The sequence below is a fragment of the Diplotaxodon limnothrissa genome, linkage group LG22, assembly GCF_057381915.1.
Source record: "Diplotaxodon limnothrissa isolate DT_005_m linkage group LG22, D_limnothrissa_male_GT1.1, whole genome shotgun sequence".
Taxonomy (NCBI): Eukaryota; Metazoa; Chordata; class Actinopteri; order Cichliformes; family Cichlidae; genus Diplotaxodon; species Diplotaxodon limnothrissa.
In genome coordinates this window covers 13,857,782-13,875,405 of record NC_140616.1, presented here as the reverse complement: position 1 = coordinate 13,875,405, position 17,624 = coordinate 13,857,782, and the positions used below count along the sequence as shown (strand labels likewise).

General features: G+C 41.8%; 2 protein-coding genes across 3 annotated transcripts; one reads left to right on the top strand and one right to left on the bottom strand.

Annotated features, from left to right (window-relative positions):
- Positions 1–889: 889 nt before the first annotated feature.
- Positions 890–7,311, bottom strand: pygo2 (pygopus homolog 2 (Drosophila)). 2 transcript variants are annotated; one of them, XM_085346182.1, is made up of 4 exons: positions 7,149–7,311; positions 6,377–6,440; positions 5,711–5,763; positions 890–4,004 (listed from the first exon to the last, which is right to left on the bottom strand). In XM_085346182.1, exons 2-4 carry the CDS (start codon positions 6,426–6,428, stop codon positions 2,346–2,348), a joined length of 1,764 nt encoding a protein of 587 aa, XP_085202308.1. In that variant the 5' UTR covers positions 6,429–6,440; positions 7,149–7,311; the 3' UTR covers positions 890–2,345. The 2 variants fall into 2 exon arrangements, with proteins under 2 accessions (XP_085202308.1, XP_085202307.1); XM_085346181.1 differs by lacking the exon at positions 7,149–7,311 and having other exon boundaries at positions 6,377–6,682.
- Positions 7,312–8,493: 1,182 nt separating this feature from the next.
- Positions 8,494–17,175, top strand: LOC146609580 (SH2 domain-containing adapter protein E-like). Its single transcript, XM_085346891.1, has 6 exons — positions 8,494–9,473; positions 11,798–11,924; positions 14,455–14,691; positions 15,089–15,323; positions 15,657–15,776; positions 16,417–17,175. Exons 1-6 carry the CDS (start codon positions 8,955–8,957, stop codon positions 16,598–16,600), a joined length of 1,422 nt encoding a protein of 473 aa, XP_085203017.1. The 5' UTR covers positions 8,494–8,954; the 3' UTR covers positions 16,601–17,175.
- Positions 17,176–17,624: the final 449 nt, after the last annotated feature.

Here is a 17,624-nt window from a genome sequence, read left to right as displayed (position 1 = left end):
ACTGAACAACTATGAATTTTTTTGGAAGGGTTGCCAGAAGAAAGGCAAAAAGCAACACAACTTAGGTTTGCAAAGATGGATCGGAACAGACTGCAAGACTTGTGGAACAATGTCCTTTGGACAGATGAGTTTAAAGTAGATGTTTGGCCATAATTCACAGCATATCAGCACAACTACCTCCTACCAACTGTCAAGCATAGTGCTGGAGGTGTGATGTTTTGGGCTTGCTTTGCAGCCACAGAGTACCCTTCTGTATACCAAAATATTCTACAGCCAAATGTGTTCAACCTAAACTGGGCACACCAGCAAATCTACAACAGAATGGCTGAAAAAGAAAAGAATGATGTTATTTAATTAATGCTGCCAAATGTAGTACAGTTTTTCAGGGGACTACACAGTCCTATGAAAACTGTATAAAGCTAATTATTTCAAATATTAAGATAATTTGCTTTAAACATTTCCCTTTTTTATGAATGTAGTAATTGGTTCTAACTTGAACTAATTAAAAGGAGAAAAATATTTTAAGGAATCTGATTTCATTATTGCTATTTTTCAGAATACTTGCAAATTAGTAAATTAGACATTAAAAGTGTTTTTTGAGTCACAATAGTATTACGAATCAGTTATTCATCCATTAATAAAGGCTTAACAAAATAATGTAATAATCCCAGCTGAACAAACCATTAATAAAGCCACACAAATATTAAAGAAGCACCGTTAACTCGGCATTTACAGCAAACAACATTGTTGCGTTTTCTAATCATTTTAATAGAATGATTAGCAGATAAAAGTTAAAAATGGGAATAAAAACAGACATGGACAAGTACAAAAAATCTGTCTTTACTTCAAGAGTTCAGTACCTTTCTGTTCCCCACCGGGTATAGGACTCTCTGGTTCCTCCAGGTTCCACCAGGAGGCACCAGAGCAGAACAAGAGCACAGCACGAATACCAGTACAAAATAAAAGGGAACAGCTGAGAGCAAGAAAAGAAAGGCAACTTGGACATTGATTAAAGAAAATTAAGGAAAGCGAGAAGAAAGAGAAACATCTTATACTGCTCCAGAAAAGTGAAAAATGGGTATTTTTTTTCTTCGTTCTTTTGTTATTTGGTCTACTTTAAGGTCTCCTGCAGCTCAGAAACCAGAATATAAACATCAACAAATCAGACACTTACTGCATTGGCTCACATGCACCCCCCTCGCCCATCTTGATTTTTTTTTCATTTTTTTTTTTTTTTTTGAAAAAGGACTATGCACATCTGATATGACATGATGTCACTACTTGCTATGCCAACACCACCCAAAAGCACTGATTTCACAATTTATGATGTACTGCAGAGATAAAAATAAAACAGCCGACTCAAACGCACTGTATAAAAACAAAACGTCATATCACCGAGACGCACGACTTCAACTCATTATTTTGATCATTGGCAGAGTCTGCGACATGTTCACAGCTGATGGAAGATCCAGACAAATGTTTTGTCCTAATATTTACAACTATTTCGACAGCATGATCCTCTGTGAAGTGCGGATGAAATCTCCGTCCGAGTCTCCTTTGGATTATTCAGCACTGGGTATAAAATGATACAAGAAGTAAGAGCCAAAGAGTGTGTGTGTGGATGCGCAGGAACTGTTAAAAAAAATTCGTACCCCAGCTGACACTTAAGATTTCACAATACACATGATGCTGAGGTTTTTACACTGCAATATAGTGATGTTTTTCTCCTTTTTCATTCACTTTCTTGCAGTAAAACAAAAGAAGAAGAAAAAAGGCTAACATGTGATAGGGCAGTACTAGACTCAAGCGTTTTAGTAAGATGAGAGTCAAATAACGTATCCTCTATTCATTTAGCCTCACCGTACACAGTTGTGGGAATATTTTAACTTCGCCTTCCCCACCTAAAGTGTGTCTGTTTAAGTCATCACCAATATGACACATGAGTGTATCGAGTAAATCACAGTCAGAGTGGGAGCTTCCGTGCCAGTCAGTCACAAACTGTGTGAGGTAGTGTGTTGGTGTCAGTGCTTTGCTGGTTGGCAGGCTAGAGATCTGAAGGACTGTGTAGTTTTAACATTCATCATGTTTTGACTCCTGTAAGAAGGAAGGGGGTGGGGAGGTGGGGCAGAGGAGAAAAAAAATAATTTGCCGAGAGTCACTCAAAGTGCTATATATAAGCATGAAAGTCGATGAGCGCGTTTCTCTGTGTAGTGAACAAGTAAAGGGATAGTCAAGAGAAAGCTGGGCAAGTAGCTGACAAGACACACACAGGTCATTCAGTTAGATCAGTCTCTCTATTTGTCTGTAGGCGCCCCAAATCAGTGCTGCTCTCTCTTTTCTACTCCTCAGCTCTCATTGGCTGCCACCAGCTGGCCTAATCCTTGGCGCACAAACACTGCCTGGATGTCCTTGGTCTTGATGCAGAAGTCACAAGCCCAAACAGCAGCGCTCTCTCGAGTCAGCAGCCCATATGCTGGTTCCGTCAGGCCTGTGCAGTCGCGGTGGAACCAGCGCTGGCACGACGCCTCGCAAAGGATGGCGTCTTGGTCGTCGTGCACTTCTGCCATGCAATGACCGCAAGGGAAAATCATCCCAGAGCTGCCGAGTTTTCCAGGGCCAGAGCCGGGCCCGGTTGAGGGGGCAGCAGGGCCAGAAGGCAGGGGAGACTGGGTGTTTGGAGTTGATGTAGAATTAGAGGGGGGATTTGGGTTGCTGCCGGGAGTGTTACCGCCATTGTTGTTGGTCATGTTGTTCTGACCTGAATTGGTGGCTGTATTTGACATGGGACCCCCAGTACCAGTAGTGCTGTTCTGTTGGTTGTAAGGGGTGGAGCCTGGTGCAGAGTTAGGTGGGGTTGACTGTTGCTGCTGCTGGGTAGAGTTGTTAGAGTTAGGGGTGTTTGTATTGCTAGGGGGCTGTAGCTGACTTGGTGTTGGATGCTGGGGCTGACCTGATCCATTCAAGGGACCAGTGGGAGAAGAGTTGGGGTTAGGCTGTGGTGGTGCTGACGGAGGCTGAACAGGCGTACTGGCATTGGGCTGCTGGACATCAGAGTGGCCAGGGAAGCCACCCCCAGGCTGAGGTGGGCCAGAATTTGGAGGCGGCCCAGGTGTTGTATTATTAGGAGGAGGGCCATTTGGATTCATGTTAAGCTGCTGCTGTTGTTGCTGTTGTTGTTGCTGCTGCTGAGGCCCAGGTGGTGCACCACCTCCACCGAAGCTCTTTCCATCCTCGTTGCCTGGCCCCGGTGGGCTGGGGCCAGGGTAAGGGCCATCCTGTGAAGGCGGGAACTGTCCTTGAGGGGGCATTCCTGGCAAGCCTCCCACCATATTGCCACCCGGGCCACCACTCATGCCTCCCATCATGTTCATCCCTGGACCCAAACCTCCTCCCATGGGAGGCAAGGGCCCCCTTGGGCCTCCACCACCAGGTAACGGAGGGCTGTTAAATGGGTGCCCACCCTGTCCGTGCTGCTGTGGAGGCATCCCAAATCGCGGGTGTGGTGGCCCCCCTCCTCCAGGTCCTCCCATACCTCCTGGGGACAACATGGGATTGAATCCTGGCCCTGGATGCATAGGTGGACTAAAGCTGGGTGGCATATTGAACTGAGAGGGGCCACCAGGAGGGAAGCCACCCGCTCCGCCTCCACCTCCACCGCCTCCACCCCCACCACCTCCAAAGCCAGGCATTCCAAAACCTAGCTGGTTGTGGGGTCCAGCATTAGACGGAGGGCCGAATGGGGGCCTCCGTCCAGGCTGGCCACCGCCCGGTCCTCCTGGTCCTCCCATGAAGTTCATACCTCCAGTCATTCTGCTTCCACCTCCATACCCACCTCCTCCGCCGGCACCTGGGCTGGGAAGAAATGGAGCACCACCTGGTCCACCTGCCCCACCAGGTCTGGATGGGGATGCAAAGTCATCGTCAAACGGGTTGGAGGCGACCAGATGGTCCACCATGGGGGTAGGAGGGGGTGCAAACTCAGTGAGGTGGGAGAAACCCGCAGCCTGAAACAGAGAACAAAATACACAATGCATTCTTTCTTTTTTTGCTGCTTATATGAGACCAATTATTTAAATTCTTAGTCTATTAAATGTTTAGGTCAACCTGTTTACTGAGAACATTCTCTTTATTGTAGCAATGTAAATATAGTTTTGTGAAAAAGTATTTGTTCCCTTCCAGATTTATTTTTTGCATATTTTTCACATTTAAATGTTTTAAATCATACAAGTTTTAATATTATACAAAGATAACTCATGTTATCTTTGTAACATGTTATCTTTGTAAAAAACAAAAAAAACAAAAGAGCATTTTGTTTTTTTAAGTTATCACCATTAAGTGTTTGCGATAACTGGTATTGAGTTTTTCACATCACATGTGAAGGAATTTTGGCCCACTCTTATTTGCAGAATTGTTTTAATTCAGTAACACACAAGGCAAGGTTTTTGAACATAAACAACCTGTTTAAGGTCATGCTAAAATAACTCAGATTCAAGTACAGACTTTGACTAGGCCACTGCAAAACCTGTTTTTGACCATGCACAACAGCAAGAGGTGGACTTGCTGCTGTGTTTTGGGTCATTTTCCTGCTGCGTAACCAAAGTGAGCTTGAGTTTCAGGGCATTCGTATTTTGTGGTTCCCTAAATTATGCCAGCTTCTCCAGGTCCTCAAGCAGCAAAGCAACCCCAGATCGTCACACTACTACCACCATGTTTTCCTGCTGGTACAATGTTTTTTTTTTAATGAAATGCTGTGTTAGCTTTACATCAGATGTAACAGGACTCAAACCTTCCAAAACAGTTTCTTTCATCAGACCACAGAATACCTTCGCAAAAGTCTTTGGTGATGTTTTTTGGTAAATGTGAGATAAGCCTTTGTGGTCTGCAGTGGTTTTCTCCTTTTCCATGGGTACTGTTTTGCCCAGTGTCTTTCTTATTGTTGAATCATGAACTCTGACCTTAACTAAGACAAGTGAGACCTGTAGTTCTTTAGATGGTGTTCTGGGTTCTTTTGTGACTGAGGTCCCGGATGAGTCATCGATGTGTTCTTGAAGTAATTTTGGTAGGCTGCTCACTTCTGGGAAGGGTCCCCTCGTTCAAAGTTTTCTTCATTAGTGGATAATGGCTGTCACCGTGTTTCACTGGAACAGGCTGATAGATGTCACAGACTTTGTTTCTCAGCTATTTCTTTAGATCATGGACTTTTTTTTTTGGCCTACTTGATTTTAGAATCAGGCACTCAATATTTGAGTGATTTCTTGATTCAACAGGTTTGGCAGTAATCAGGCTTGGGTGTTGCTAGAGAAACTGAACTCCACTTTCCAAAATATGCGGTTAATGACATTTAAATAATGATTTAGAATTAGTTTTTGTTTCTTTGTTTGTTTTTAATACAATTCCAGCAGACTTCGGCTAGCTTTGTTCTCCTAAGAAAAGAAATCATCTCTTAAAAACAGCATTTTAAATTTAGTTGGGTTATATCTGTCAAATATTAAAATTTGTTTAATTATCTAAAAAAAATTTGCATATGGCAAATGTGCAAAATAAATAAAATAAAAAAATCAGGAACACAGGAAACAATTTTTCACAACACTGCAGATCGCCAATAACCGTCTAGGTTGGGGAAACCTGTCACTTGAACGAGTAACAAAACGTTTCTCCCACTCAAAAAGTTACGTCCAGATGAACAGAATCAACTTTTAACAGTTTTTACCTGAGCCGTGGATTTCCTTGCCTTTTTCTTCTCCGGGCTCTTCATCTGTGAAGCTGAAAAAGAAAAACATGAAAGGGAGGGGTGGAAAGATGGAAACACCATAAGTTACAACAAACACAGCATCCATGTCTCATGCTTTTGGTTCACCACCATACTGTAGCAGCATCACATTTGGATTGGCCAATACCCCTTAGTGACAGATTGGAGCAGCTTTAGACCTAGGGCCTCTTTGTCAAGTCCAACAGTTGAGATGGATTCAATGATGGGACATAGACTGGCATGAGGACAAGATGCTAAACATCCAGGCGTTATCATCACCAAGGTTATGAAGCCTTGAATCGCAAATGACCCAGGCAGACCAAATGACCCAGGCAAGAGGGAGAGAGGCCGCAAACAGAGGCAGAAGAGGTAAGGTCAATGAGGGAGACAGGAAAAGACGAAGACATGAGAACGAGGAAACGGAATTGAAGGTACATTGATAGCAAGATAGACATGAACCCCGTTCACAGATCCACTCTGTGAGAAACAGCCACCACCGGAGACAGTCGTGAAGTTTACATATGGGGGAGGCGAGAAGGGATTTGCTAACAGCACCAGTGCAGCCCATTGCAGCGCAGTAATGGATGATTCCGATCTGATTTGGAGATGGGTGAAATTAATTCCTACCTCTGCTTCGTTTTCCTTGTCCCGCCTGTAGTCTCCCCGAGTCGGCAGCCATTGGCTAATATGACTGTCGGTGAAGTGGCAAATCACCGTTCATATGCAAGAAAAAAAAGTTAAAAATGACGACGTCTTGAAAGCTATAGGGCGACTAGGTGGATTCTGCCTTCAGGTCATGTCAGTAACGCTACCATTAATATCATCACAACATAAACTGGCACTTAGTGGTAACTAGATAAGCTGGCCCAGGTCTGCAAACTCCTTTCCAGCTGCAAATCTTTGGCCACGGTGTCTGTCACGCCGGGTTTTTGGTCACCAAATCACCGTCACTTAAGACTGAGCACGTTCACGTTTTTTTTTGCAAGACAGTTTCTACTAGCTGAGTGAAACTGGTTGCTTGATACCTGGCTCTGCCTGCCAGTACAAGCAGCAAGTTACAGAGCAACCCCCTCCCTCTCTCTCAATGATCACTTACAGATGTGTAGCTATGACCAGCTAGCTAACGCAAGCTAGTTACTACCTTGGCTAACTAGCTAGCCACGTTACTCAGTGTGGCTAGCTAGTAGCGACAAAAAATCCGAGAGCGTGGTTCAGCTTTCTACATCCAAGTGTGAACATATGCACTCAATTTCACTCATCAAAGCATTTATGACTTAAAGAAATCGGTTATGTTTTTGAAAAAAAAAGCTGTTGTTTACTTTGCTAACATTAGCTTACTAGCTAACGTTAGCATGCTACTAATAGCCATCTTGCAGACTGTCTTGGAAGCAAACTGTACCCTTTCTCCGTTGCTCGCTCTGCTGTCCTTTAAATTGAAAATCTCTGGTGTGTCATTGCCAGCAAACCAGTCGTCACACGGTGTATGCTTGTCGGTTTCACCATTCAACTATAATTCATTCAAAAACGCAAATTTTGCCATAATTATCATGGCCTTCTATCGCAACCGGACAAAGAGGGATAAAGCGAGAGTATCGCGCACCGTGGAAGGTTCTATCTCAAAACCAATATGGGGGTGTCGAAAGGTATCCGTAAAAACTATAAAGCGTACGTATAAGAATTTCTCTTAAAAGACCACTTGTATTGCATAACACATGAGAGTTTAAGATGTTGTATCAGAAGAATTATCACTATTATCCTCGATATCCTTATTATTTGAATCTATAGAATATGTACACACCTTTGATTGACGTAGGTGAAGCGGCCTAGAACGGACCATTTTTCAACGATACCCTGTACAGTTAAAGTAGTGATGCACATCTTAAGTAGAAGTTGTTAATTAAGTACGTTATTAAGTGGCATATTGATGATCATTCACCAATATTGTATAAAAAATACGGATACTTTGAACACAAAAGCCATTATACAGTTCTGTACAGGACCTACTAAGTGGGGAACCGCATAGAAAACCAACACAAATCCAGTTTATTTGCCACAGAAGTTATACGAATAATATTTTACGATTTACCCGAGGTCACATCTGCACAATAACTGTAACCTTAACTAGGTTAAAAAAAAAGCAAGGGCCAGCTCAAATATTTAAAATAAAAAATATACATCTGTCACAGGGATCGTTTTGTGGAGTACTTAGGATGAGGAATTAACCCTGCGGTGTTTACTTTGTGTAAATAATAATGAAAAACAGTTAAAAAATCACATGGTTGAATTCAGTTCTTGTTTGTCAATGTTTATGTATATAATTCTTATTTTTTTTTATTAAGATTAAATGTTAATAATGACCTAAATATAATATTCAACTGCATCTGTCAGTTTTATGAAAATTCGTCATGAAAAGAAAATGTATAAATGGAAGTGTCACTCTGCACTGTGAAATGTAGAATCTATAATAAAAACACAATTTTATGAAGCATTTATGCTTCTGTTGCTTCATTTCCATATTAAAATAGAGGCCTTTAAAATAAGATCTATAAAGAATAATTGAAGTGTCAGTCTCCTTGTTCGGCTACCTGGACACATGACTCTCTAAATTCCTAAAATGGATATTCTTCCACGCTGTCTACAATTAAAGGCTTATCACCGCCTACCATGTCCTGGCTCCCCCTTCTAGACCTCAGATACCCCCTCCTTTCCACACTCCAGGCACATCCAGGAGGGTCAGTGAAACAGTGGACAGTTTTTAAACTCAGAAAAGCCACCCTGGGAATGGGACCACAAATCAGAATCAAGAAAACCCTGACATTCTTTCGGATCATCCCTCTCCAGAGACATCTCTTCATTCAAAGGGAATAAACTTTTCCTCAGAGTAGAAAAGGGAACAGTTTTAAGAGATCACAGATGGGATAAAATTGAGGTATTTGTTACTGCCTGCCAAACAGGCAGGAGAAACTTTTTTTTATTCGAAATTGAAGATTTAAGAAGAGATCTATTCGCTTACACGCTTTTGTGACATGCTTTAAACTGAGGTGAGGTGATCCAGTCGACACAGACTGTATCCTAGAATAAAGCAGCGGAAGTCTTTTGTTAGAAAGGCTGTGATTTCTAAAGGTGCGTCTCTCGGGCCCTGGTGTATGGAGATACAAAGTGCCGGAACAGGCAGAGAGGTTTGGAGGTTTCCATCCGAGTTACAATGGCAAAGTGGTTCAAAGAGTTCCCCATGAACCTGAAGAATGGTACCGACAGGATCCGCTCAGTCTCCGAATCAGGCACGCAGCCGAGAGCCAATAAAGCAGGTCTGATGGCGAGCATCGGTACCAAAGCGCCGGCCTCCAAAACGGGCCATCGCAAAAACTCCTCCGCGGATAGCACAGGCGGAGGAGGAGGAGTAGGTGGAGGAGTCGGGTCTCTCCTGTCCGGAAGAAACCGAAAAAACTCGGCTATAGAGTTGAGTAGAAACGGCGTGAGCTCTCCGAAAGATGGGAAAGTGTGGGACAACCTCCTGTCTGGGAAAAGTCGCAAGAACTCCAAAGCAGAGCCGGTGTTTGATGAGCAGCCCAGATCCATTAAGAGCTCTCCGTCTGCCAACGCATACATCAGTCGGCTGATCAGAGTGGACAAGCAGGACAAGAGTCCCAGCTTCAACAGCGGTACCATCACCAGCGCAGTGGCACCTGAGGCGGAGAAAGCAGCCCAGTGCAAAACAGAAACCGTAAGTTCCCCTTTCAGATTTAGAAGGTTTAACCCTCCCTGTAAGCTGCCCTATCAGATAAATATTGCTTCTGGGATATGGATCTTTAAAAAACCCCATCTGATTTAAATCGTGTTGTTGTGTAGTTTGAAAATAATTGGAAAAGAGTGAAGACTAGCTAATTAAAAGAGCCCCCCCCCCCCCCCCCCCCCCCCCCCCCCCCATTATATTTTCAGGGTGCAGAAGCTGTTGGTTCATTTAGATGGAAAATTAAATAGGCCACTAAAAGCTATTAAATACTTAATAATTGTATCCAGAGTATAGTATTTCATTATGTCATTAATTCATTTCGTTGCTTTTCAGATTAAGATTGCACACAGACCTCTAATGGGCCTTAAGAACATTTATTTTTATTATATTAAACAATAAATTATAAGAATTAGTTCCAACTTAACTGATACATTACACCAGTGATCCACAATAATCTGAAAAAATAACATCTGCTTGCGGTGTTTGTTTGTTTCTGTACTTTATTCAGCTTAATTATACTAGTATAATAAAATCTTATTATATTCTGAGTTATACAAACTTTTCAAGCAGTTGTGGAATAACTTTAACTGACACAGATGTAGCAGCAGTGGATCTAAACCATCTGTTTGCACCTCGTAAGCAAACTCTACACTGAAAGTCATCAAATCTGTTGGCAACAAAGTCGGCCAACAGATTTGAGTCGGCTCTGAAAATTGATATTATTGTTTTGTTTTCTCCCATCCCCCTTTGTCTCTGCTTCCCATTGTGTCCTCTCCTCCTCCTCCTCTCTTTCCGCCTCTCTCTCTTTCTCTTCCTCTCCACCCCTCGCCCATACGCCCATCTTCCCCACCTTGAAAACAAAGCTGTGGTCAGAGGTGAGGCCTTCACCTCCCTCTCGTGCATGCGATATGGCTCAGTGATGTCCTTTTATTCAGCTCCTCCCTCTACCTCATCCCTCTCTCTTACTACATTCATCCCCTCCCTCCAGTAATGGCTATCATGTTATAAAAAGCAGAGGTTACTTGACACTCAGGCGTTAACCCAAGTGCCCTCCAGCTCAGTTTAAAAAAACCCCACAGAATCACAGAAAAGTGAGGGAAAAGATGATAAGAAAAAAAAAGACATTTGCAGTTGCTGCTGGGTTTGATCAGTCAAGTTCTTGTAGTTCTAGTCTTGCACATCTAAATTTTTGTTCTCCCATTTAATGAAAAAAAATGATGCCTTTTTTCACAGGGAGGAAGAGTATAAAACTTGATCAAGGCTTCATATGTCTGTATACTTGTGCTGTCATCTGCACTACTTTGTCCTGCTGAATCCTTCTGATCTAAACCCATTAACAGCTGTCGGTTTGCTCATTTACACTTGTCAGGCTGAGTTTTTTCACCTTTATTCAAACTCCAAAGGCAGCTGGAAGTGATTTTAGGGAGGCAGTTTTTACAGCCTGCCATTGTCTCTCATGGCTTGTAAAATAAACAAGAAATTCTGTGTCACTGATAAGGTGACAGGACACTCGCGTGTGATTGATGCAGCAGAATAATTGAGGTTAAGTAAATATGCAGAGACAATAGACTTCAGTAAATGTGTAAAACAAGACATTAAATATTCTTCTAACTGAAGCCTGTCTCGCTGTTTACTGAAGTTAATTTAATACCTCGTTCCCAGTGTCTTCAGGGAAGCTGAGACTAAATTTTATCACAAGAAAAAACATCTGGAAAATGCTTAGTTTTTTCTGCTTATCTTCAAATTTTAGGATCTGTTGTAACTTTTTTCTTTGTATTAAATATTTTATGCTGACATCTGTTCTTATTAAAAAGGAGTACTATCAAACTTTTGTTCTCCCAAAAGAAAAAAAGAGGCTCTGACAGGATACAGTGTAAAGGTTATTTTTCACTATTTTTGACATTTTATAGACAAAAAAAGTATGAAAATGGCTTCAAGGCCAACTTTTAATGAAAGCATTGTTAGTTTGAGCTGTATTTCATGCTAGAGATGATGGATGACATTATATTTAGCACCTGCTATAAGACAATTTATTATGTTGTTACCTCTGCTCAGGTTGGTGTGTCCTGTTCATTCAGCCTGTCCAACTTTCTTGATTATTGATTATTATAAATAGACCTGCATCCCTTAAATGTTTTAATTGTGATCATCAGCTGACAACATCTGCATTTTCTTTGTCTATATAAGATTACTGCTTGGGCTTTCCTACAGTTTTTCCTTGACCCTTGTCAAACTTTATTCTGAAAACCTTATTTTGTGTTTAAAGAATCTAATTACACATGAAAAAAGAATGATTTCACTGTGTTTTTAACCAGGTCATTATCCTTGAGGACTATGCGGATCCTTTTGATGCTCAGAAAACCAGAGAGCAAAGGGAGGCAGAGAGGGTTGGTGAGAACGATGGCTACATGGAGCCGTACGATGCACAGCAAATGATAACCGGTAAGACTTTGATCAGGATGCTCTGGTCTTTACTCCCACAGGGTCCTCCTGTGACTGACAGCATTCCCATTTTGAGTCTCTCCAGGCAGCGCAGTGAGAACATGAACTCACTCCCGTAGCGCTCTCTCTGTACCCCATCTGGACAATGGGTGTAGTTTCCTGTTCCTGCTTCCTCTTTCCTGCCTCTGTTTCCTGGTACTATTCATTAAAAAGGAAGTTTGCCCTCAGTGCGCTCCCCCCGCATTTATGACACAGTTTTGTTTAAACCCCCATATGGAGCTGTCGGACCATTAATCAAAACTTCCCAGCGTCAAGGAGGACTGGTGACCAGTCGTCCAATCACATGCTCCCCTGACCTTTCCTTCCATCAGTCCATTGTTTAAACTGAAAGAGTTACTCACAATAGCCCGCTGTGAATGAGAAAATGTTTTATTGCTGTAGTAGCTTCTAGTCTGGTGAGTGGCTGTGCGACTTCCACACTTCATCAGAGAAGTCTACTGAGGATGTGATGATGTGAATGAGTCAGTTTAAGAGTCTCAAATCATACTGAGGAAGTAAGCAGTGCACAATACTGTGACTCAGTATACAGCATCCTAATTAATCTTTAGTTGGCAGCTGATCTCAGTGACTAGAACAAAATATATTACATAGATTTTACAGTTATTTTACATCTAGTCGTGATGTTGCTTTAAACTCAATTTGAGCATGATTAGCAAAAATGGTAAACACCCTTCTCTCATGGCCCCTGATTTATGTAGCCGGCTAAATTAATAGTGGTAAACACTTGTCTCAGTCATTAAATGCATTGCCCTCTTTAACGTGAAATGTAACGGCTTCTGTTTTTTCCCCTGAAGGTCGCTGTTTTATTTTATGAAAGTGTAATAACTTTCAACCTTGCTCTAAAACGCAGCAGGACTCTTTGCAATAATAACCTTTTTCTACTCTTTTGAAAATGGCTTAAGCTGCCTTAACGTGTTTGTTGTTGTGAATTGGCACATATGAATAAAAAACTCAATTGAAATTACTTCAGATTTTCACTTGTTAACACTGACATAACAAAATAAGACGATATCACGATTCAAAGATTTAATTATTCTTTATTGCACATAATAAATCTCTGTGTGGTAGTTCTCTGCTTAAAACACACACACACACACACACACACACACACACACACACACACACACACACACACACACACACACACACACACACACACACACACACAATAAATAGATATACACAATACATTAAAAGGCAGCATTGTAAACTTGACGTAAAGTGCAGCTGTCCAGTGCATGTCTCTGTGTTTTAAGGCATTAGATGTGTTAGTTTTGTGAGTAAAGCCTTATTATAGTTTTCTGTTCTCTATGATTACAACTGAACACTGAGAAGCATCTTAAACTGTAGAAACGAACACCACAAACATCAACCAGCTAATACAGTTTTTCCTGACAATAAAACCAGATTACAATTAAACTATATTTTCATATTATCTCAATAACGAATAATAAATAATGAAACATGATAACTTTTGCAGAAATCTACTCATCTTATGTATCTGGGGAATAAAAATATCTGCCAGTAAATCAGACTTTTAAAACAACAAACCACCAAATAAATTGCTTGGGTTCTAATCAAAGGAGCTTGCAAAGAAAAGCGTCTGGACTTCTTTAAGTTGCTTGAAGACGTTTCACCTCTCATCCGAGAAGCTTCTTCAGTTCTAAGGTCTAAGCTTCTCGGATGAGAGGTGAAACGTCTTCAAGCAACTTAAAGAGTCCAGACGCTTTTCTTTGCAAGCTCCTTTGACTACGATGACCTGGATGACTGAGAACCTTCACAGACACTTGGGTTCTAATAATGATGCTCTGATATACAGCAGTAGTGCAAAATTGCACTTTTATTCCTAATTTATCCAGTTAGCACATGTAAGCACCCAACAGCTGCTGAGAAATGCACTGCTGGAATTAGACTAGCAAATAAAATAGCTGTTAAAATGATGTTTATAAGGGTTCATTATCGAATAGTGACAGTTATGGTTACTTTAATGAAGATTCAGAACTACATTGACGTGTGTTACATTATTATTAGAAGCACTCATTAAAAAGAGGAACTTGGGAAAAAAACCTGAATAATCCATTCAAATCACTGGAACATATCATAAGTCATGTTATGGACCAAAATCTATTCAAATGCAACTTATTAGCATTGATTTATGGATTAAGGATATTTACAGATTAGTAGTTGTAATAACAAATGATTAAGAATGAATATCTATGCCCTTCTTGATGAGTTTTTGTGGACTTCATGGTCACTAGCTATGGCAGCAGTAACTCCTTTTATTGTAGTTTTTGGTCCAGAGATTTGATGCTAACTGCTCCGAGTGTTTTTTCAGTCTCCAGCCCACAGCTGTTGCCATTCACTGATGCCATCTTCCTTATTCAGCTACTGGAGGTGATGCATCACTGCAGCCTTCCTCTCCAGGTCCAGGTGCTTATGTCTGATTATATTTTAATCTCTTGCTTTCTAGAGATCAGACGTCGAGGATCTAAAGACCTGCTAAAGGTGTGTGCGGTGATGGAGGGGAGTGAGGCAACAGCAGATGAAGCTCATCCTGCCCCCGTACAGATCTATGACATCCCGTACGAGGAAGGTGGCGACAGCGAGAAGACGGCAATCACGCGGCCAGAGCTGGACACTCGTCCCTCCACTGAGTACGAGCTACCCTGGGAGTGGAAGAAGGAGCATATTGTTAAAACCCTATCAGGTACAGTAGAATTTATTCATGTCTTCTCATACTATAGCCATGCAATAAAAGCCAACAGCAAGACCCCCCCCCCCCCCCCCCCCCCCCCCCCCCCAATAACATACATTTGTGCATCTGTGCACTCCTGAGTCGACTTTGCTCCACTTTTCAACCAGTTTCTTTATAGAAACAGTGTTTCTACAACCCAACTAGATAAATGTGAACCAGCCAGCACTAGCCTCACATTTATATTTTATTACTGCATAGACCAACTGCATACTGAAAAGCATCATGTAGCAGCATCAAAGTCTGTGTTATTATTTTATATTGACGGGAGGCTTCTGCACCCAGTTCAAACTGCAGTCAGCTGTTTCTTTACATAAATTCTTATCTTCTCGTGGTGCTCGTCTTCCCCTAGCACAGTTTGACAGCTCTGATCGCACCACCAAAGATGAGACGCCTCACCCTACACTTACTAGACAGCCCCAACATCCACCAGCCCAGCATCAGCATCAGCATCGGAGGCAGAAAAGCTGGACCCAAAAGATTCTGAGATCCTCTCTGCCAGCCCTGCTGCCATCTTCTACCTCCAGCAGCAGCTCTGAAACCGAGGCCTGCTCCGTGGACCCCTCCCTGCCACTGGAAAAACAGAGGTGAGGAGGTTCTTATGTACTCGTTGCACCAGGATAGTAAATGTTTCATTTTATTAATGTGAATCTTGACAAATGAAGTGAGGCAGAATCGGAGTTGTACCTCACAGTGGGGAATGTTCCTCATAGACACATAAAACAGTTTCTCCAGGAATTTCATGGTCACAGTGTGCATCTGTTTCTTATTCTGGCTATAAATCTCACTCCTGAGCACTAATAAATTTTTGTGTTATGTAAGAGTAATGCTCATTTCCAAGGAGTTGCATAAAATGAGGACCTACACATAATCAGTTGCAGATGAAATGACATCTCCCTCGCTCCCACCCTCTGTCTCAGCTGGTACCATGGCTGTGTGACTCGGCAGGAGGCGGAGTTTCAGCTGCACTCCTGCAAAGAGGCCAGCTTCCTGGTCCGGAACAGCGAGTCGGACAACAGCAAGTACTCCATCGCCCTCAAGTGAGTGCAGTCTGAAAGTGCATTGACACTGTGTGGAGAGCTGAAATGTTGCTTACCTAATTCACATGAATCATTGATGTATCACAAGATTAAAATAAGTAAGATCCTAAGCTAAAGAGCTTGAAGTATATAATTTAATTAAGCTTGTTAAGACTGTTCTACGTTTTTGCTTAAAATTATATCTTTATATGTGAGCAGAATGGCTTCATGTTGAATATAGAGCTACCAGGGAGGAGGAAAAGAGAAGCACATCAGAGGATTCATGGATGTAGTGAAGGAGGACGTAGAGAATGTTGACAAAAGAGCATAGGGATAGGGTGCAATGGAGGCAGATGATCAGCAGATGAAGCTGATTTATAAGTAAATATATCCAAGTTACACTTCATATACAGGATACACATATTTTTATTCATATTTTATATTTCAGTAACTAATTTGAAACTAAGATTCCCACTTAAAGTGCAAAGCTGAACAGGGAAGAGAGACAGACTACTGCTGGTTTTGTCCATCTGTTATCAGTTTTGGATGTTCGGCTGCGCAGTCAAATCTTGTTTTTCTTTTCCTCTCCTGTGTGTGTGTGTGTGTGTGTGTGTGTGTGTGTGTGTGTGTGTGTGTGTGTGTGTGTGTGTGTGTGAGTCAGGACCAGTCAGGGATGCGTTCATATAATTGTTGCCCAAACGAAAGAAAATGGCTACACCCTGGATCAGAGCAGCTGCGTGTTCCCCAGCATCCCAGAGGTGGTGCACCACTACTCCACTCAGCGTCTGCCTTTCAACGGAGCAGAGCACATGACCCTGCTGCACCCAGTGCCTCGCATCCACTGACTCAAACATAACTTAGCTTGACTATGCAAAACAAACACACCCTGGATGTTTGTAAGGGAGAAGAAATGGTTCCAAAAAGCAATCAAAACATCAGCTCTGATTTCAGGGAACTATCATCCATACAGCAAACTCACCCTGCCTTATGTGGTCTTTTTTATTATCTTTATTTCATCACCAAATTGACTGCGACTGTCTCCATATCTAAAATGTACAATTGGCTGCTTCCTTTATTTCACTTTGTTGTGCAGCTCATGCAAAACATCCATGCTGGTGTTTTGCATGCAAGCAAGCTCAGCAGGGACGATGGGGCACTTTTACTGATAAAAAGTCACTTGAAGTTTGTAAACACACAAGATGTTTTAATCACTCACTATGTTTATGCCAAAAGCTACAATGTGACACTGTCTATGAAGCAGAAAGTACTTTTGCGATGGAGACCTAACATTTCAGTTGGCTCTCTTTCGCCCTCTAGTGGAGCTGCTGGGACATTGTACCAAATTCCCAACAAAAAGAATTCTCCACACACAAAAACCCATGCACATAAGCATTTAATTCCACTTACAAACATATGAACAAAGCCCATCTATTTTATGTGTATCATCTTAATGCATTTCTAATTTATGATTGTATGCTTGTTGGTTATCTGTAACCACGGTGCCTCAAAGATTTCCACTGTGTTACTGTGAATGAGGGTGTTGTTTCTGCTGTATTATCTGCACTGTGAAGAGTTGGTGATTCACCCTGGTGCAATGTGCTTGAAGACACGAAAGCTTTACAATAGTTAGAGCTGAGGCTGAATTTTAATGTCTGGGCCCAGCTTAATGAGACTTTTGGGGGAGCACGTGTAAAGGAGTTCTGCATATTACTGTGATTTGTGGTAAGAAAACTTTAGATAAAATTTTTTAATATGACCCACGACTGATGGCGTAATTGCCCAATAAATGAACAGAATTTCAATGTATTTTATTAGAAGTTACAATGTAATTATACATATCTACAAATTCTTAAAGTTAGGTACACTAGA